The 22248-nt window shown below is 39.3% G+C and overlaps 1 protein-coding gene across 1 annotated transcript; it reads right to left on the reverse strand.

Moving 5' to 3' along the window:
• Positions 1 to 1576: 1576 nt before the first annotated feature.
• Positions 1577 to 16708, reverse strand: glceb (glucuronic acid epimerase b). The gene is made up of 5 exons (XM_085908053.1): positions 16542 to 16708; positions 11920 to 12440; positions 11068 to 11313; positions 7113 to 7402; positions 1577 to 6850 (listed from the first exon to the last, which is right to left on the reverse strand). The coding sequence occupies exons 2-5, from the start codon at positions 12425 to 12427 to the stop codon at positions 6119 to 6121; spliced, it is 1776 nt and encodes a 591-aa protein (XP_085764179.1). The 5' UTR covers positions 12428 to 12440; positions 16542 to 16708; the 3' UTR covers positions 1577 to 6118.
• Positions 16709 to 22248: the final 5540 nt, after the last annotated feature.

The following is a 22248-nucleotide window of genomic DNA, read 5'->3' on the forward strand; positions in this document are numbered from 1 at the left end:
AAACTAATTTTTTTTCGGGCCGCATTTTAGTCATAGCTTCTTTCGGAGGGCAATTATGACTGTCAACCCAAATAAATGTATGAGCACCTCAAATTATATACAGTAAAAGCTACAAAACAAACTGACAAATAACTTGTTTTCAAATCAGACGATCAAAAACTGGTCAAATATAAAAACATGAACAAAAAACAAATATATAAAAAAAGATATTAAAAGTGAAGACAATATGCAATTCTAGTAATGACACACAAGAGTGTCTCAAAAGGTTGTTTTCAATATATTCTGAAAAGAAATATAGAACGCAGCCTGTTCATACAAAGTGAGAAGAAGGTCATTCCACTCTCAGCTTCCATCACAGTGGCGGTCCTTGAAGATGGTGATTCTCAAGTGGTAGGTCAGAACCCATATGTGGTTGTGGATCCATTTTAGGTGAGTTGTGGACAGCTAATAAAAAAAATACATGTATTCATAGTTTGGTTTTAGTGCTACACTATATAAGTGTACCATATCCCTTTCGATGGTAGATCAACCAGATTCAAACAGCTTGTGAAAATATAATATAATATAATATAATATAATATATAAGTGTTGTTTGAGGATATTTTTAAACAAAACTTGTTCTTAAGTGTTCTTAGCCTCGATAAAAGTGGGTCACGACTATGCAACAATGAAGCATGCGGGTCCCAGGGTAACAATATTTGAGGATCACTGCATGAAGACTCCCCAAAACAGGAAGTCAATAATGTGGAGGAGGGTTCAAGAGTGTTAATTTCATCAAGTGGTTGAATTTATGAAGACCATAAAGCCAGAGGCCGTCTCAAAGGCATCTGAATGGCAGCCGAGGCGACAGGAAGGCTCGCACAGGAGCCATGAAGAGACTGAGCTTATCATCTTTATGATAATTATTGGACAGGGAGGCTGGACTCAACAGTCAAGAGGGATGGTAATATCATTAGAGCTGAAAGAAAGCATGGAGATGGATGAACGTGTTGCCGTGCTACACACATTATGATTATGTTGCAAAAAAATGCCAGAAGGTAATGAAAAATACAAGCAGGCGCATTTCCTCTGAGGTGTCTGCACTTCTCATTGCATGGAAAGAGCGTAATTAGAATAAAATATTAATCTGGGTTGTCTCTCTTCATTTAGACATTAAGGACATTTATTTCGGGTATGTTGTTTGTCTGCTGTAAAGTCAGAAGTGTTCAATATTAATGAACGAGTGATGCAAAACAGCTTGACCAGAAGTAGCCTAAAATAGCTAAAGATCACTAAGCCCTGAAGGCTAAATGCTTTCCAAATACAATTACCTAGGCTCAATGAAGATAAATGGACCATGTTGATAGATCGCCATGCCTGCTTGCAGGTGCAATTGAGCTTAATTATGATCATTACAGCAGTGGCGGACCACCAGGGTTGACAATCAGAAGCTTTGACCACTGAAGTTCTAGGATTTGTTTTCATTTATTAGCAACAGTTTATTCTGTTCACTTTGGAACATTTCTCTTCTCAATGCTGTGTCTGGATGTTGCATTTTTTTCATCCAATCAGATTTGAGTCACTGTGTTCTGCCATGTTAATTTAATATGCCTTCAGATCAGAATCATTCATGCTCATGGTATTGCAATTGCCGTTTTGATGTAAGCAGCAATGGGCAAATTAAATGATGGAGGATGCCATAATGTTTTTTTTTTGCCAGCACCAACAGGAAGGAACATAGGACGAAAATGCCATTTTAAAGAAGCCATTTTCATTAACGCACTGTAGATCACATGATCTTAATATATTTCATGCTTGAAAAGCATATATGAAAGATGCACTCCAACAGAGAAGGGTATGACGCAAAGAAAAAAAAAATACACGTTTTTGTTTACCCCAATGCAAAAGGCTCTTTTGCATAAAAATCCCCATGCATAGATTGCACAAAACTGCTGAAGAGCAAGCCAATATCAAGTGCAAAAATTCATTTGGAGTATTTTTTTCTCACACGAGGTCAACTCACTTAAAATTACACTGTATTTGTCTTGCATGCCATTCAAAAATCCCCAAATGAATGGGCCTACCCACACACACGCACTTCACTTGCGTGCTGCGGTGAAGAATGGAGCAACGGTTCACTCTGCCTTGTTGAAGGAACTCTGCAAAGCTGATGAGCCATGCGTAACGGCGGCCGCCTTTCCAACATACAGCTTTACAACACTATTAACTCCTTGTATATGTCTTTGTTATTGGAGGACACACATCTCCTCATGAACATCCAACAAACGGTCAACAGTTCTTGTGAATTTCAGCAGCTGGATGATGACACCTTTCATACAAGGTCTAGTTTTGATGCACAACGTTTTACTTAGAGTATAAACAGAGTATAAACATTTACATAAACTATTGATGGTAGTATTTGCTCGTTGTGCTTGGACTGGGAAGTCTACAGAACCACTCGAGGATGACACAAATCAAAGTAAACATTTTATTGCATAAATTAGGTCGAGTCAGTGGCAACTATATGAGCAGATAGTGAGAAAAAAAAAAAGTTAAATGAGGGTAAAGAAAAGTGTATAGTTGAATAATAACAGCAGCTTTCTTAATGTAGATGTTGCACCTCATCTGGGAAAGAAATAATAAAGCCAAAAATAGACAGTTTTTTTTTAAGTATCTTAAATAGAACTTGTGCTTTTGTTTGACCAGCAAAACCTTTAACTCTTCTGTATATTACTCTAAACAAAAGAGACAGACCCATCCCGCATCCACATTAAATGAATTTGAAAAAGAACATTTATGGGAGTGTACAGCTTTTTGTTCATTTCTATTTTTAAACAACAGTAGAGCAAATTTTACTCGAATCTGCACAAGCATTAGTTAAAAGGCATAGTCACATGGAGTTCTCTTCCGAAATGACTGAAGTCCATAAAATGCTTGAAATAATTTGCACAAAAATAGATACATTTAAGTATTCTCTACTATGAAACTTTGGTATAACTAAAACAAAAAAAATTGAGCTACTGTGCTAATGGTGACATTTAAAATGAGTTCACTCGAAGGAAATACAAACAAGCATGAGCCTCATAGAAAAAAAAAACTCTTATTAGATTGATTTTTTTCGTGTTGCTAACTAACAACAAAGAAAACTATAAACTAGGGTAAAGCACCAGTACGAAAGGAAACTTCAACTGATTCAACTTCCAGTCCAATTAGTTGTGTTTAGATCTGTTCAGAGTTTGACCTAGTAGTGCCTAATGACAGGGAAATAGGGCAAATGTCTCCTTCAAAAGGGTAGTATTAAAAACAAGACATATTTTCTACAATCACATTTTTTAGAATAAAATATTCAAATATACTTAAACCGACACATCGCATTACATCTCACCCACGTTAATTGAATCATTGTTAATATGACTAGTGTCTCTACTTACTGTCAACAACCAATAAAGTCAGCTTTTGTTTTGTTTTTAAACATTCTGTCCCCTCTGCAACTAGCCACCACTTTAATTTAGTTCAAATCAAAAACAACTGCCAAGACTGGAAGCTACGACGTGTTGATATCCTTGGATCAAGTTGGATCAATCGGACAGTGTCAGTAAATGAGTGACAAAGTAGGGGCATTTTGCGGAACATAATCTGACGCCTGAAGGTCAAAATAAGTCAGAAAATCGATTAAATGTCTTTGCCTTTGGGGGGAAAAAAGTTAAATAAACCTAAAAAAAAAAACTCCTGCAAGTTCTCCAAGTATGCCTGGTTTAAAATGACATACACACATCCATAAATATTACATGATGCTAACTGTGATGTATTAGAAAATAATAAATAAAATAGTTTTATCTCACTCCTGAAAAACTGTGAACAAACTAGATTTGTTGTAAGTCAATTTGTGTATTTCTGTCAAAATTGTATTGATAAATTCAATTATGCTTGTTGTGCATCTCACCGTTTCTAAAGGTTACCACATCATTAGTAAACATCAATGTCCCGGTAAGCCCAACAAATATGGGTAATCACATCATTACTGTATTATGATATTATTTTAGGCAAACTAGCACAATAATATTCTATCGCGTGTTCTCCTGCCATTTCCATCCTAATTGTGCACTAATGTCTTTTTACTTAAAACAACATTTTTAGCTGCATGGTCTCCTGTTTATTGTCATAAGGAAGATATTTAGTTTAATTTCCCATTTGAAAAAAAATCCACCTATGTGTTGAAAGCAGAGAGGTGCTTCACTGGCTAATGGATAAGCACGCTTCGATTCTGAGTATTATGCAAGGTCAATAGAAACATAATTGAGAAAGTCTTTTTGTTTTGCTGACTCATTCCAGACTGTGTGCAGGCGCTCGAGCACATTCCATGATTGAATTGTTGCCGGGTTAAAAACAACCCAATTTGGGTAAAATATTGGACAGACCTTTTTCAGAAAGCTTCTCAGAACGTTTTGCACAAAACCTATTTTTGGGGAAAATAACCCCTCGCCAATTTTATACCAGTAATTTCAAGAGTGCAGCTTTCTTGGCAAGACTCAGACTTTCAGTTTGGCTACACAATTCAAAAAAGCTGAGATGTTTGATGTATGATACACTGAGGAAAAATGAGAATCTACTTAGGGGGTGTTTAAGACTCTCAATAAGTCCCCTCAGGCTTCTTAGGCATTTCAAATGTCCACAGAGCTATATTTCAAAATTGTCTCAACTAAACTACATTTGTCTGCTGAATTTACAAATTGGAACGGTGAGTTGTAATGAGAGAACAACTTTTAGTGTCCATGCCCAATCAGTCAAGAAAAAAAAGCCCAAAATCCTTTCATAGAAACAGCCGTGCTAAGTCTATCCGACATATTTGATTGCAAGAGCCTCATAATCTGAACTGAACAAATATTAACCGATTTGAAATCGTACTAAAATAGGCTTGATTGGCAGATATTGCCCACCTTGGTGATTGACCGTTTCTATCCATTTCGCCAGTAGTGCAAATGCTACAGTGTGTTCATTTACCTTATCTTCCATCGGCAGCTCACAAAAGTGGGTGATGGGGGTAATAAAAACAACAACAAATTTAGAAGCTCTTTTCTAAAATAGATAAATTGGTAAACAGATGCATCTTTCCATTTAGGCTGATTTCAGTTCAATAAAAATGTTTTCAAACTTTCAAACAAACATGGAAGCCTCACAAACGCTTGCAATTTTTTGGGGGATGTTGAACTCTGACCTTTTGCATCTGTAGCAGCATTCTGGTTAATTAAGGTGCCACCATTTTACTGAAAAGCAGTGGAAATCAAGGGCAAGTTATTTGCATTGTCGTTTGTGTGTGGTAGCGTAATGCATACTATGTGATAACGTTTTTTTTTTTGGGCAATTTCCTCTTCCAAACATGTCTTCATATAGTTTTCAACATATATCTCCAACAGTGGTTCTTAACCTTGTTGGAGGTACCGAACCCCACCAGTAAGAAATCAAAACAAATTTCAAATTCACAACCTTGATGTTTTTTTACTGGTGCACAAAAGGAGCCGTGCAAGACCATCACCTTGTTCAAAGAACAAAACCAACGCAATGCATAAACTCACAACAAATTACATACCTGCAAATCAGTGCGACTTCTGTTGTTGCCTATGCGAGACCAGGTCAGATATGCGTCATCACGAACTTAACACGATAAAACAGGTGTGTTCGGACCTCCGTAACGCAGAACCCCTGAGACCGACTCACCCCTAGAGATCGATCGAAGCCAGGTTAAGAACCACTGATCCAGAATGAAATTTTTAAAATAGCTCAAATGGGCTCACCATTGTAAGTTATTTCATAGCAGTTTCAGAAGACCAAAAAAAAAGCATTTCAAATTATTTCAAATCATTTTCTGAAGACAAAAAAAAAATCCATTTTAAATTAAGTCTGTGCATAATTACAAACACGAGCTTCTCCCAAAAAGGCGTGCTACAAACAATGCAGCGGAGAACACAACACCCGTAACAGAACGCACTCATCTTAATGTTGAAAGCTGCAGCTACTTATACATCCTTGGGATTTAAAAAAAACACCCGACACCGCAACGCCTACAGAGTGACGCACATCATACGTAAGCCTACTCACATTCAGTCAAGCCTCGAGTCACACGTTCGATTTTCGAGTCTATCTAGTTGTGCTTAGCGCGACTGCCTTTCAAGTAGCCTTTCCAGCGCTTCACAATATCCTTGAAGAGCGGAGAGTTATCTATTGATGCCAGCAGCTGGAGCTGGTTAATGTGCGTGGTATGGTAGTCCCAGCGAGCCAAGTTGGGCGCAGTGCCCAAAATGAAATGGCGCAGGTCATAGATGCTCCCCGACCCGGTGTCATAGAGCGGCAGCATGGCCTTCAGCGACTCCATGCCGCGGTTGAACAGCTGCTCGGCCTCCTTGCCCAGCGTTTCACCGGCTGTCTCGCTCAAATCGTAGAGTCCCAGCAAGGAGTAGATGAAGCCGTTGAGGACAAAGGAACTCGGTGAGGTGGGATACTCTTCGTACCAGTCATATTTGTTCATAAATACAGCCTTAACCCCGTGTTGCGCCGATGGCACCTTATAAGGTCCGACTGCCTTCAGCGCAGCGTTGAGGTAAGTGCGGTCCTTGGTGACGAGGTAGGCCCTCACAAGGGTCGACATGGCCTGGCCTTGGGCCATTGCCGAGTACCAGCCAGGGTCAAGAGGCCGGAAGCCCTCACCCAATTTACGTGTGATCATGATGGGCCAGCCGCCATGTTCGTCCTGGTTCCGCTTTAGCCAGTCGCTGGCGGCAAAGAAGGCGGCCATGTGGGCAGTGGTGGAGACAGTGACGTTGTCAACGAATCCCCGTCCTTGCAAAAGTAATCGAACAACTCGCTTGGGCATGATCTAAAGGAGAAACAATGACGGTTAAAAGGTTATGTTCAACCCAAAGAAAAAAAAAGGCCATGTTCAGCACTATGTTACATCACCTTCCACTCAATAAGCATTTGAGAAATGGGAACAAAATTGTTGGAAGCTTTATAGTTGGAACCGTATGTAATGAAGCTTAGATCAAGTGCAAAAAAATGCATTTGCGAGGAATCACAACTGTAGGCTCGTATAACTACGATCGTCACCTGCCAAAAGTCAGAACAAGCAGCTCACCTACCTTTGTGGCTTTGACGGCCTTGGTGTTAGACAAGCCGACGCCTTTCCTAAAATCTGTAAGGAGGTCACGCGTCAGGGTGCTCCACGTGGTTCGTGGCCCTATGCCGTAGGTGATTTCACGATCTTTGAAGGCGATGAGTTGCGTATTGGTAACATAACGGATGGTGAAGGGCGAGCCTTTCTCTGTAGTGTCGAGGATCACAGACAAGCTGCCGTTGGAGGAGAACTTGATGTCCAAGCTGAGGATGAAGTCTTTGGTGTTATCTATAGGGAGTGACACTGCCTCTGACTCTGTGCAGATAGAGAGAGGTTCATGAGACTGAATTTCAACAATTCTTGAGTGAGCCATGAGACTATTTTTAACTGACTCTCTGTGTATAGAGCAAGATATATAAAAAATAAAAAAAAACCTCTCGCCTCATTTCAATGTAAAAAAAACATAATTTTCACTTTTACGGCGTATCTTCAACCAACAGCGTCGAGCTATTTCAGGATGCACATGACAGATGTGTCATGGCATGCTGCTCATAATTTAAAGTAACAGAAGAGAAGGAAGAACTGAGGTAAATCATAGGTAAAGTACAACACCAGGTGGTAATGCAGTTTTGTTTCTCATTTGACTATTCAGCTTGCTGTCAGTCTGCCACAACGCCTCTTTCTCTGAGTTAAGTCTTTTCAAGCTCAGCATAATTATTTCAGTAGGTTTTGTGAATTCACTTCAATCCCCTGAAGTGCCAGCAAATCTCAGAATAATCCTTTCTTTCACCACATCACTTCTTATTCTGCATAGCCAAAATAGTCCAAAATAGAATCAAGACCCTTGAAAAGTTGGTTAGAGGTGAAACGAGGGGGGGGAATTCAGAAAACGGGATGAGTAATGGAATGATGGCTTTTAAGGGACACTGAATGGAGTCGGACAGCAAAATGAGAGGAAAATGAGCCAAGAGAGAAGCCAGTTGTCAAGCAGAAAAATTATATATCTCACAGTAGCATACTCTGAGATGGGATAACAAGACGAAGACCAAAAAGACAGTCGTTGGGAGGAGAAATGAAGGAGACAGCCTGGCAGGGGCCTCTGGATGACTACAGCTCTTTAATGCACTCATAAATCCATTACTTAAGGGAATGCAGAGAGTAAGTGGATTTGTACTCTGGCCCTGTGATTACTCGGCCATCGATAAAGGATGGCTAAAGAATATAGACGAGATTCCACCTCTTCTGTTCTTTCCTTCAATGTGGCTGTTTAAAGGAGGTGACGGGGATGGCATGTAGTTAAACTATCTGCTTTAAATTCAGTTGAGTGACGGACCATGTTTGCAAGTATGCAGAGGAAGACAAAAGAATCTCACTGACAACAATCAATGTACATTTTATTCATGCACGATTGTTCAAAAGAGTATCGTGATGTGACTCGAAGGCGATGGCTACATTATCAAAAGATGACAGTTATTGAAGTTGAAGCAATTTGCACACTGCACTCGCTCATTGCGAAGAAGTCGTGGGGCAATGCAAAATGACAGCCCCGCAGGAATTGAAAAGAGAGATTGTGCAACTGGTTAGACCACACCTTGACAAGAGGTATTGTTCACTGAAAAAAACTGTTTTATGTTGCTTATTCTTATTTGTCAATATCTCCTCTCCAATTGGAGGCTCTCAAATAGAATATTTTCCTATTCTGGATGCCTTGCCATTGGTGGCAGACCTCTCACTGTGCCGCACCACCCAGCAATGCTCCATTTCGTGGTCCCCGCCCCTCACCACATACACAATGAACGGCTGAGTCATACGAAATGTGGTGTAAAAAGGGTTTAACTCATATAAGGATGTCTCGAGACCAAGCTTCCCAGACAACAGGGTAAATACGTTAAATATTTTGTTGTGTTCAAGGCACTTGGTGTGAACATGTTATTAACATTACAACCCGAACATTAAATTCATTTGGGATGCATCAAAAATGAAAATTCTTGGCCGAAACCAGAAACCAATGTGGAAACTAAGGACAAAAACTGCACTTTGCCAAATCTGTAAAGCTGTGAGGAACTTTCTGGATCCACACATATATGGCTGCTGGAGAGACACTACAGAGACCAAACTGGTTGGCACCTCACAACATCCCATTTCTGCTGTGTTGTTTTGGTGACAATAGTAGTTTAGTCAAAACCTGAAAATGCACTTTAGGGCCATTTTTGGCCAAAGATTTCCGGTGAGGGAATTTTCAGTACATCCCTAAAAACGATTGAGATATTTTCACTTGCAAATTTTCTCTTAAAAAAAAAAATAGTGCCAGCTTTATACAGCTGCCCACACAACATCGGCACAATGTTTGGCTCGGTAAAGCCGATGTTAACGCTCACATTCATCAAGGATGAGCTGGAAATATACAAAATTATTTGAAAGCCTGAAATGTATTCATTCAAATAGATTAGCATAATATTGTTTGCGCACTTGTTTTATTATACCAACCGCATGGCCATGAAGGTATTCAGTAAAGGACAGCGTAGGAAAAAGCACATCCCAGATAGTAGGTTATTATCAGGAGACTCACAATTGATCCACTTATCAGAGGACTTGAGATGGTGCTCAACACTTGTGCCCTAGATACACTAAGAACAAAAAATAAGAGGAGAAAGTGGAAGGAAGCAGAACTAGACCAAGAGAGAATCAGACATCAGTGGAGGAAAAAGACATACTTTGAAGATGGGCTTTCTGATCAGAATCCAATTCAGACCACACCAAGTAAATATGATTGCAAATTACAATGCTTAGACAGTACAAAAAGACAGAAAGGTGGATGGTAATCAGTAAACAGTGGTGGATGACAGGTTCAAATCTGCAGCTAGACAAGACAGATAAAAGGAGGATTCAGAGGGCTGAGAAAAAAAGAACAAAGGAGTAATGATGAAAACAGCAAGGAAAGAGCAATGATTGGGAGTTGAGCCGTAAAGCACGGTGAGGTTAGACAGGAGAGGGAGGAAAAAAAAAAGTGTAGAGGCTGACAACGGCAAAGAAATTGTTGATGATGAGAGGCTGAAATTGTGTGTGTGTGGGTGTGGGGGGGAAAATTACAGTGAGACAACACCTCAGTAGAGGACAACTTGAGAGAAAAACAGCAGGCACTCTATACAATCACGACAGCTAACGTGCTAAGCTTAGGGTGGAAAAATTTCAGTTCTGATATATGGTCACATTTTCCTTTCACTATCATCTTGAATATTCACACCGTACATTAATAAATCACATTCACCTAAATCTCAATTTTGCGTGGACTTTGGGGTCCAGAATTTGGTAATCGTGTTAACCCTAATAGCACATTGTATAGAAAGTCTTGTTTTGTTTTGTTTTAGAAAGGCATGTTTGTAGGCAGTCGAAGGGGTCCTTCGTTACGTTAATTTTGTTGGGCAGCCCAAGAGGTCCGTTTGTCGTCCGTCACAGTGAATTCTCAACGCACATCAAAGTCTGTTGACATTTTATTAAAAGAGAAGCAATACGCAGATGACAATATTCGGTGGATTAAGTAAATCATTTTGATGCTATGTGAATTGGAAGAAAGAGAGAATGAAGCAGCCACTTATGCTACTACTGTGTCCGGCCACACTGTGAGATGAGATGCTTCCGCAAACGTCCCCCCTTTCTGAACCAAAAACAATCCTGTCTGGACTCGGGTTTATAAAACCGTCAAGCCTCTCAAGTTAGTTTGGCACTAATCATTCCATAAAGTCTACTATTTGCTTATGTAACATTATTTTTAGGAATCTGTCAGAATGGAGTGGATCCGCTGCCAACCAACGCAGTCTGCTGGTACTATATTGTGTGACATTGTATGAGTGAGTCACACCACACATACAAATCATACTGTCCTGCGGGTGGAACTCATATCGAACCACCTACAGCCGCAGTTAACAAGCGATAAACTCTTTTTCCCCAAGGCCATGGGGACTCATTGAATGCGTACATACCTGGGGTACTGAACTGGCGAACTGAGGTGGCTCGGCTCTTGTCCTGGACACGGCTGAAACTGCAGCCCTTTGGCACACTCCATGTTGCCACGCTGGCTCGGCTATCTCTCTCCTCGGCTGTATCATACACCACCAGGTGGGGTGGACGCTCTGTTAGGTTTTTGCTATAATGACTCAAGCCATACTGGGCAACCTGGATGGGATAGAAGTAGCCCTGAGGACCCCACTGAGTAGACAGAGGCACACCTTCAGAAAAGAAAGATATTTTCTGTTATGCCACCCACCGGGAAGAAGAAAATATTTCACACCGCAGAGTCTATAAATAGTATCATTTGTCTATAAAATTGTAATAAGTACACGATTACAAAACATTGTATCCTAATTACCATGTTCCCTGGGGTCACCAGCATCACCCCCCCTATTGCGAAGGACTAAGCTACAGGGAAATTTCACAAGTTCGTCAGTTAACCAAAACCAAGGAGCGTGACAATGTTGTACAAATCCCACCTATACAATAAGCGTCCACAGAGAGTGAGCTGGCTGGCTGGAAACAGTTCTGTTACTGTCACTCTTAAACGCTGATACTAAAATCCAGACACTTTGTGGAAAATTAAGCGACTGTGGTTCAATTCAGCAATAGCTTTGTACGCTGCGGTTATTGCCGCTTCGAGATGTTTAAAGATTCCGAAAAAAATCTTGTTTTGCTGATATACTGACAAGCTGAAAATCATGTCACCAAATTGGGGCAAGCCTTAGGCTGTAATTTAATGAATGAACAACCGATGCCATGCGCATGCAGTATAGTGTATATCTTAAGTATATGTATCAATATATGGGTGCAAAAAGCCTTACCTTCCACTCCACTGATGCATTTCACTCTGTCACGGACCTCCACATTGTAGCCCTCAAAAGACATAAAGACTCCATTTGGGTTATATGGCTCCCGTTGGGCATAAACCTTTGAGTAACTATGTTGAAATTCAAAGCGTTCATAGCCATCATACTGAACCACTCTGCCATACACCTCAAAGTATTTTTCCATCCAACTGAAGGGCATATAGATCTCTCCACCCTCACGGCGGCCTTTGACTGTGGATTCATCATTGATCTGGCAGTCAATCTCTTCATACTTGATGCCACCGACAACAGGTGGAGGTTCCGGAGGTTGTGGAGGGTGTTGTTGGCTGCCGAGGCCAACGTCTCTTTCCTTGGGACTTGGTGCCACCAATGCGGGTCGAGGCAAAAAACGTAGGGAGGTGTTACTGGTACAGCGATTCCACAGCAACACAGAGATGAGTGTGAAAAGAGCGCAGATAACAATAAGGGTCTTATAGTTGACTCGAGCTGCCAGGCAACGCATGGTCGCAACTTCCCTAAAAGAACAAAAACATTGGAGTCAATAAAACTGGATGTAAATGTAATGGGTTCACACAACAAATGTTTGTTGTGTTTTTATTGTGTGCCTTATGTCTCTATACATATGAAGTAGTCATAGTGTCTGCCAAAATACATGAAACCAAATCCTTCTATTTTGAGATTGATGATCAGTGGTATGTTAGAAAGGACACTCGTATGGTCTGTTGAGAATAATCCTTTTGGATATATAGTTTTTATGTACCACATATCTTCACTCATGTGGCTTTGGGAAAACTGAATTCGTTTGCACTCACCACACCCAAGCGTAATTAGAGTACGGAAAACTGAATTCCTTTGCACTCACCACACCCAAGCCTAACTACCTTTAGAGTCCTATTCAATTAAGAAATCACACAAAAAGAATCTGTCTACCATAATGAAAAGATCTCTTAAATGCAACAAAATTCGAAGGATCCATCTGAAGGAATTCAAAAAGAGATGACAAATGACCTTAAATGACATTCATCAGTCGGCAAAGCCATTTCTAAAGCTTAAGGACACCAGCAAACCATGAGAGCCATTCTGGGAAAATTGAGAAAACATAAAATGGTGGTGAGACAAGCAGTGACCGGCTAAGAAAAATTACGCAAAGATCATAGCTAGTACAGATGATTCTGGCTCAAAACATGACTCTGGTACGTCCCTGCTGACATTGCAGCCGAGTTGGCACTTGGCGGCCATCCACTATTCCATCCATTTTGATCATCCAGGGTTGCGTGCATGGCACTCATCAGTGAACCACCTCAAGGACTACCTTTGGCATCACTACCATGGGCATAAGAAAATCCTCTACTGACCTAAAACGTGTTAAGAACCTTTGATGCATCCTCAAGCAAAGCTCTAGGAAAGTGGTGGTGGTGGTGGTGGGGGGTTCATATTGAAACTGCAACTTTAGGAGGGCTATTCTGACATGCTGAAAAGAAATTCAAGCAGAAGCTGATCAAAAACTCAAGTTCAAAGCATGCTAGACTTGCAAAGCTATGATCAAATATGAAGTCCGACGGTTAAATTGGAACTTGTTTTTGATTGAAAAAGGTTTTGATTTCTGTAAATAGAACTTTCTGATCCTGCAAAATCAGTAAATGGTTATTTTTAATTTTTTGCAATTACCATTGTGAAGTTTGTTTCAAAACATTGAAATTATTCTCTAACAGTCAGTGACTTTGAAATTATACTGAATGCCAAAGCATTGATGAACATTGCAATCATTGCATTGACTAACATTACAATCAGTTTGCATAATAATAATTTGGAATGCAACGTAACTGCAATTATAGTGGAAAACATGAAATAATATTTCCTCCGGAATGTGTAATGTAATACAGGGCAGTGAAGCCAAATAGCACTTGAGCTCCTCTTGGAGATGACTATCCATGCTTGACCTTGTGCTGACACCATTTACATTGCATTTACATATTGTCCCACACACTTGACCTTTCTTAAGTTGCTACCACCCATATAAATCAAGAGCATTAACTTTATGCCTCACGCTTGTAAATACATTTTGAACATTTCGTAAATGATATTTCTTGTGCAGCAGCTTGACTGGGAATGATATTAGGTCAATAATTATCCCCTGTTCCGAATTGAATACATTCACATCAAGACATGTCTTCGATTAGGTCTTCTAGTGTATAATAACAGCAGTTGTGTTTTAAATCCTTAGAAGAGTTGCAAGGAGAAATAACAAAAAATACAGTATACTAAATGGAGCCACACAATTGTCATTTTATAATGCAGAGACAAGCAGGATGTCACACTCTACCCACCACCAACACAAATCAAATCACACCCTGTGAGAAATGCTATACACCACATTACATTATCAATGTGCAAGAAACTACTTGAGGAAGCATGAAAGCAAAAGAATGAAGCCGTGTGATGTGAAAATGTTAAGACATGTTTTAGATTCCTTGTCCTTAGGGCAACTCGACCACTGAGGTGAAGCATGCGTTGGAGTTGGACCTAGTTATTAACCAACATTTCAGTGAACTGCTGCGTTAACAAAATAAATGGTCGAGGCCAGGGTGGTAAGAGGGTCATCTCGCAACCCAAAGATTACGGGTTTGATCCTGAGCCGTTGTGACGATGTCAAAGAGTCCTTTAGCAAGATACTCATGATCCAGAAGTTGCTTTTCAGAATAGGACAATAATGTATTGGCCATGTACTGCATGCTGATAATTGCATAATATAAACCAGAACAATAAGAAGTGATTTACACTGCATAGTTCAAATGACATACAATGCTAAAAAAATATATATCTAATTGGTTGATGTGGTAACTTTTGTTTTGACCAATCACAGCAAGGGAAATCCTAATCAGGAAGTTAAAAAAGCAGAAACCTCTTTTCCTGCTAGAAATGCACAAAGTACCTCTCCAAGAACAGAATTAATTGCGGCATCCAGGCATTCATCCACTGGTGTCGCCAAGTTTGGTTACTTTGTTTCTTTGTTTGGTCTCAGCGCTTCTTGCTTTCATCGCAGCCACATATCCCGCTTCCAAACTCATTGTTGCTTTGTGATTGATCATCAACGTGACCGGCTCGGAGGAAAGTACACCACCGCATAACATTGTATCTTAATTAACATGTTCCCTGAGGTAAAATCGGGGGCCCGCACCATCATTTGAGAACCATTGGTTTAAATCCAGCCTTAGGATGTCTATTACAATCAAACCACAAGCTAAATGACCTCATTAGAAACAACAGGACAGTACGTCGGCCTCACTGTTCTGAGGTTGATGGTTTAAATCTCGGCTCCAGGCAAAATATGTGGTGTTAACGTATACTTTCTATGTGTGTTTACTCCCAAATACTCTGGTTCATCTCTGCCCTGAGATTGAATGGTGACTACATCTCACCCAAAGTCAGCTGTGATAGATTCTAGTTCATTTAAGTACACATGTGTTAACTAATGCATTCAAGTATCAAATATGGGAACGCTATATTTATATATATACACACACACACACACACACACACACACACACACACACACACACACACACACACACACACACACACACACACACACACACTAATATGTACATAGTATACTATACATAGACAACATAATTTATTCATTGAAATAATGGCGAATTTCAAGAAAGTCCTTATACAGTGCCGAAACATGCATAGGCCACATCATGTACTATGAATGTGCATGAAAACAATTAATGAAAATAATGAATGATCTTTTCTTCAAATACTCCCAAAACAACTGCAGTCTTTTATTTGGAATTAATAAACATAGTATCATTGATCTGTGATTGAACTCCCTCTACTGATGTTTACGGGTTTTCCCCATTGTATTGTTTTGAAATTCATGATCGCAATGAAAACAAACCCTCGTCAACATCCGTGAAGTACATCACATACATTGATCATTATCTCACAAAAAAAACGCGACATCTGCAAATAAGCAAGCCGTTTGACATCTCACGGCATGAAATCCGTGCACTACGGAAAAAGACGAAATCAGGACAATTACTGTGAGAAGCGATTGAAACCTAACAGTTTAAAGCGTGCGCATGTGGCCATCCTAAGTGGGAATAAACAAGGGTACTTAAGAGGTTCACACAGTTGCTGGCATGGATCCGAAACTAACAAGTGTTGAGTCTCCTAGTGTAGTTGCCTCACAACAACAACATTAACAAAGACACTGATTACACATGATTACACACTGTGCACAAAGCGAACACAGTCCCAGAGCCAATGAACCAGTTTATATTAAGCAGACATGTCGTTAGCATATAAGCTTAGCAAAGGCTGGTTTCATATCCCTGGGAGGACATGGAGCTTTGAAGTTACTGCATTCTTTTTCTAGTTCCGCTGTGGAGAGCCTATGTGATCGATGATGTTGTAGAGACGAGACGGCAAAGTGATTTCAAGGAAAAATATATTTCCAGAGAGAGGACAATTGCTGATGTGTTGTTTTTTTTTTTTTTTTTTTTGGTCTGTGTCTTTTTTAAGAACTCGTTAAATACAAGTGTAATCCAGCTAGCTGTACATGAGTGCGTAAAAAAACGAAGCCAAAAAAGACGTGATCGCGACCTTACCTGCAACATCAATGATGATCAATGATGCGGAGGTGAATTTTATTTGGCCAAGCCGACTGAAGTTGTTTTCGCCTGTAGTTTAGATTCAAATATTCCTACTTCACATTTGGCAGAATCAACCAGGGAGGGCAAACAGAACGTACCGCCTCCTATGCATAACAGCGACTGACCACCACACAGTAAAGCGTCAGTCTGCTTGGAGCTGCAAGGCTTTCTGATATCGCGAGATAAAACGACAACCCAACGAACCAATCAAAAAGGCACGTTTATTTGGCAACATAACGGAGGAACACGTCAACGGACCGCGCTTAATTAAAAAAGTTTTTTTCTGAGCGTTTTCGGGGGGCTTTTTCTTTGACATATAATTTGAATAACTTTTCAAGTGATTGTTTTTTATTTGTCAAAATTATTTGTTTCTGTCATTTAAAAATGTAATGAATGAAAAATAGAAATAAATATTCTAAAAAAACGGAGGAAATCTTCAATAAAACAGAATATATATATATATATATATATATATATATATATATATATATATATATATATATATATATATATATATATATATATATATATATATATATATATATATATATATATATATATATAAAACAGAATAAAAATATTGGTAAAAAGAGTGAAAAATGCATTGACAAAGATCAGAAAAAGGGGACATAACAGAAAACAAGATTTTGAAAAACCGAATTCCTCCCCACAAAAAACTGAAAAAAATATTTCAAAAGCAGAAAACAGTCCGAAAAACTAAACAATTATTCCATAAAACAAAAATAAATACTTTAAAACGGTTTACCATATTTTAATAATTTGAAACCAACATGCAAGATCAAATTGAGTACCTGCTATTATGCTATTAATCACACACACACACACACACACACACACATACACACACACACACACACACATACACTTGCACACAACTATTTGATTCAAAGTCTTGTGTCAATTACAGTTCAGCTGGTATACATTCGCTTCCAATATGTCACCATCGAGTAGAGACTTCCACAGAGGATTTCTCAGATATGCCATGATTTCACCCATGGAACCTCCTCAATGCTCGATCCTTGTACCTTCGAGTGCCTTTAAAACTTCTGCTCCTGAATATGGTGGTGCAAGAACAACTTTGCAAAGAATTTTACTATTCAGGTCACGTTCAGAACTGCAACTACCCTGCTTTGCTTGCACTGCTTGAAAACTCAGGGCTGCTCAAAGATACTGTTTAGTTATTCAAAGTTTACCAAAAAAGGTGGGCCGGAGCATGCTTCTTGGCGCTCAAATTGGTAACATGGTGTATACAGTAGGTCAGGCAACAAAGATGGAAACAGTTCAAGTACAAATTGATGACGTGGTCTGCGTTGGGAAATTAATGGAAGTGGGGTGCACTCTGCCTCGCTGAACTCAACAGTCAGGCCATCAGCGTGAATTTCTGAATGCAGCCTAAGAGACTTAAGATGAGCCCTAAGAGTAATGTTTTTTTCCATCCTCTTCTGATTAGTTCAGCTAAATCGTTAGCGATGATCTGATTAGTTCTGCTAAAATATGCGCACCAAATCTCAATTTTATAAAAGACAACAATGTTGAACACCAAAATACATGTTCAAGACACACTTTTCATCCGAAACTGGACATTGTAGATATAGGTCAACCAACACCATTGATGGCTTATTTGCTTCATCTCGAAAAATTATTTTTTTCAAAGCAGCGTTTCTCACTGGTGGTGGGTTGAAACATCTTTTGTTATAATTGGGTAAATTCCCTATTTTTGATACACAAACATATACTATCGGTCAATCCATGCGTGAGGCTATAATTTTTACAAATAATGACCAATCTCAAGTGTTGAAAATGTCTTGTGCTCTTTGACATTGAAATATTAATGTTGGAACAAACACTGGTTCTTTTATTCCAAACAAGATCTTGTTTGAGATAAAAGAACCAGTGAAGTGACTTGACAAGTGAAAACAAAATGAACTTAGTACAAATTTGATCTCATATTTCTCCTGCACTAAGAGCCTGGCTCTTGTGGAGATGAGGTCTCCACAGGAGGCTCAGCCTATCCACACTAGAGAGGAAACTGAGAAACCAGAACACTCAAGAGAGCAAACAGACAACTGGATCATGACAGAATTTCTGAAAAGAATTTGCAAGTTGTAAAGAGCAAGGAGGAAACTGTGCTGCTTATTTTGGTGTTCCAATGTATTTTGCATGAGGCAGCGCAAGGCCACTTCACCAAAAGTTTAAATAATTCAACCCTTCTTAATGCTGATGCCAAATCTTTTGAAATAATCTGTGAGATGGAACAAACAAAAATGTCAGGTCACAGAGCAGTGGCCATGCTTGAAGAAAGATCTTGCAAAAATGTCGAGACATAAATTGTCCAACATTTCAGACTAGTTATGGAATTTCCTCACTCCCGACAGATCTGATAATTTGGTGAAAGAAAATAATCTGCGCTTCGTGCAAAAGCAGGTGCATTATTATTCTCACGCATGGTTTAGTTTGGCCTCACTGGAGGTTTGTGCTTCCTCTTCAAGCTCATCTGGAAATTTGGTTACAAATTTTAGACTGGGGAAGAGCAGGTCAAATTCCAGGCACAGGCAGTGTGACTTGATTTTTGTGTTTCTGATTGAGGCACAGATAGACAAATCAGTGCTCCGCAGGTGTAAGTGGTGGTCATGGAGGCTAATTCATTCAGTATAACACCAGTGTGGGACAATCCTGAATCATTAATTGAAGAGATTATATTCATCATCATTTAAAAAAATATATTTTAAGAACATTCTGTCACTATTATTTGTGGGGTGGGAATTGAGGGTACACAGCGCCCCACGCTCCTGACACGATTTTGATGCAAATGAGGGATAAGGCACAGTGGCTGTGAAAAGTCTACTTCCATCCCACAAAGATCTACAAGGAGACCCCCGTTACGCCCTCTTCTTTCAGCGCAAAGATTTTGGTCTTTCTATCGGTGGCTTAATTGAGCTCAACATGGTATTTTTCTTTTGAATAAAAATTTGAGCTCCCAGAAGCAATTTTAAAGAAAGTTCAAACAGCAGACCCACTTATGATTCCTGTCGTGAATCATTCTGGAGTAGGTTATAGCAAAAAAGGGAGATTTACAGATTTAAGGGAGTGGGCAAAAAAAAAAAAGCGACCTAGTCAAACCCAGACTTTTACTGATCCTAATACTGTATGATATCCAAGGAAGTGTTAGGTCAGGCTGGGGAGTTCACTTTTCTGTTTGTGGATCTTTGTAGCAAACACTAACTCCAAACTAAATGACCAGGAGAGATAAGGCACTCATCTCCCTTGACATTGATTTGATCTATGGCTTATTTGGATTCTAAGCCCGTCTCCCATTTTGAGTTTTGGAAGTAGAGGAGGCGTACAGTTTAAAGTGAAATTGTCCCCATATGAGATCAAATGAAGGTACAATGAACATCTGTGAGTGAGTGTGTGTTTGTGTGTATGTGTCTGGGGGTGCTCGACCACTCATAGTCTCTTTCACGATGACATCTTTGTCAGTTGTTACTTGCCACGATTATCACGCCACATTTTGTGTAGGCGCACAGGATGGCCCAACATCTTAATTTTCCACTCCTTAGGGTGGCAGAATATTTTTATGGATAAAAAATGGCGCACAGATGTAACACAGGCAAGGATGTTGCACTGTAGAGATAAAGTTAAAACATTAGTAGCAAGTCATGTTCTGATAACCTGTACAGTATAATAAGATGCTCTATCACACATTTTGGTTCAACACTTGTTAAATTGATTTTTGTGCTTCGCGGTTACCGAGTGAACGTGCACGCATCAGAGTGAAAGCTGTGTGTAATACATTAGGGATCTTGTGCAAGCAGCTATATTACAGAGCTATCATTTGTGTTGGCTTTTTAAATTACAATCCACCTTTGTGTAAAAGAGGTAGTAGCAAATTTGAGGCTGAGTACCTTGTTTTGGTCCTATTTGGATACCAATTAATGTCTGTTTTAGGATGTCATTATTAACTCATTGAGCCTAATTTGCTTTCACTTATACTTAAAAAACACTGATCTCTGCTGGCGAACCTAAACATTAAACCGTAAAATATGAACGATTTTTCCTTTGGGCAATTTACCAGGATTACAGGTTGTTAACTGATTCATCCTACTTTTAACTCAAGCTTTATGTGTCACTCTATTTAGCACGTTTACTTTTCAAGTTGTGGTGATAGGTTCCTTGTGGATCTCTTAGTTTCAACAAAATAAATAATAAATAGGTTCCTAGCCTGTCTCAAAAGAATATAAAACTTAAAAGCTATAGTAATAATAATAGAATATTGATGATGAAAGTTATCTTGTGGTTTGACAAGTCAATGCAGCTATGATGCAACTATGCAAGAATTTGGAAAGAGTTTATTGGCAGAAGAGCTGAGGTCACAGGTACACTGTATACTCCAGTATTTGTTGAGTATTTTTGACACTGCAAACTTCTTCATGCAACGTTTCTTACAGAGTGACAATGGGGACTTCATTTGGGGCAGTTTCACACCAGATTTCTTTCCTCCCTATATGTATTTGATGTATTTCCACCCACTGAAATTGTTGTTCAACCGGCAAACTGGTCCATTTACTGTAATTTCCCTGAGTGTTTGTCTGTTCCTGTTCCCGCTGACGCTCTCTCCAAGAGCACAATGCTATCTGCCACTGTCGAAACAGGAACATTCTGTTGGGATGCGACTCGGATAAGAATTTATTATTTAGTAGCCCTGAAAGGACAATGATGACCTCGATAAATTGACTCATGACCAGCACAAGGGGTCACGGAAACCTAGAAAGTAGGAACAAAGAGCCGAATGTGAAAGAATATGTTTTAGTATGAAACCTTACAAAGTAATTAGTTCTTTCATATAACAACACCATAGCAGCAAATCATCAACCGTTGAACAATCATTGACTATGATGACGATGGGTAAGTTAAAACAAAAAATATTTGGAAATGAGGTAACAAGCTATGCAAATGTAAAACCATTTGTACTTTCCAAAAGAAAATGAAAAAATTAGCTAGGTAAAACAAAACAATCGAGAGAAAAAAGGGGAATAAGAGGTTGAAAACAAAACCTTAACAATCCAGACAAGAATCTTTGAAATATTGGCTACACAGACGTACAGTAAATATGGTTACAGACGCATTCACCAACTAAAGCATGATTTTGTTGACACACAAAGCAGTGGTGGTTCGAAACACTTTTACCTGGCGTGTCTACGGCAGAAGCAGTAGCAGGAGGTTAGGGTTAGGGTTGGCCTGAACATTTTTAAACTGGAACCAAAACCTATGTATTCACGATGTACACTTGTATCTATAGATACAAAACAAATAGTAAACATTTGACTTTTGTCAGGAGTTTCACACTGTGCAACTTCAATTGACAATTCACAATTATTTAAGATTCAACTATGGGCAACATAAATACATAAATGATAAAGATTACCAACTTTATGACAGAAAAACTACATTATTCTATGACGCAATGCGTCCTGAAAACCAAAGAGTGGCCGAAAACTACAAAAGTATACCTTTTTTTTTTTTCTTCTAAAGAATCATTGTTAGCTGGTTTAATGTGCAAATGGTGCAATTGGTTTACCATCACTGGTTTTGGTTACCACTCTTACAGCGTATTCCTTTAAACTATATGCCGTACAACAGT

The sequence above is a fragment of the Syngnathus leptorhynchus genome, chromosome 3, assembly GCF_054491065.1.
Source record: "Syngnathus leptorhynchus isolate UIUO chromosome 3, UIUO_Slep, whole genome shotgun sequence".
Taxonomy (NCBI): domain Eukaryota; kingdom Metazoa; phylum Chordata; class Actinopteri; order Syngnathiformes; family Syngnathidae; genus Syngnathus; species Syngnathus leptorhynchus.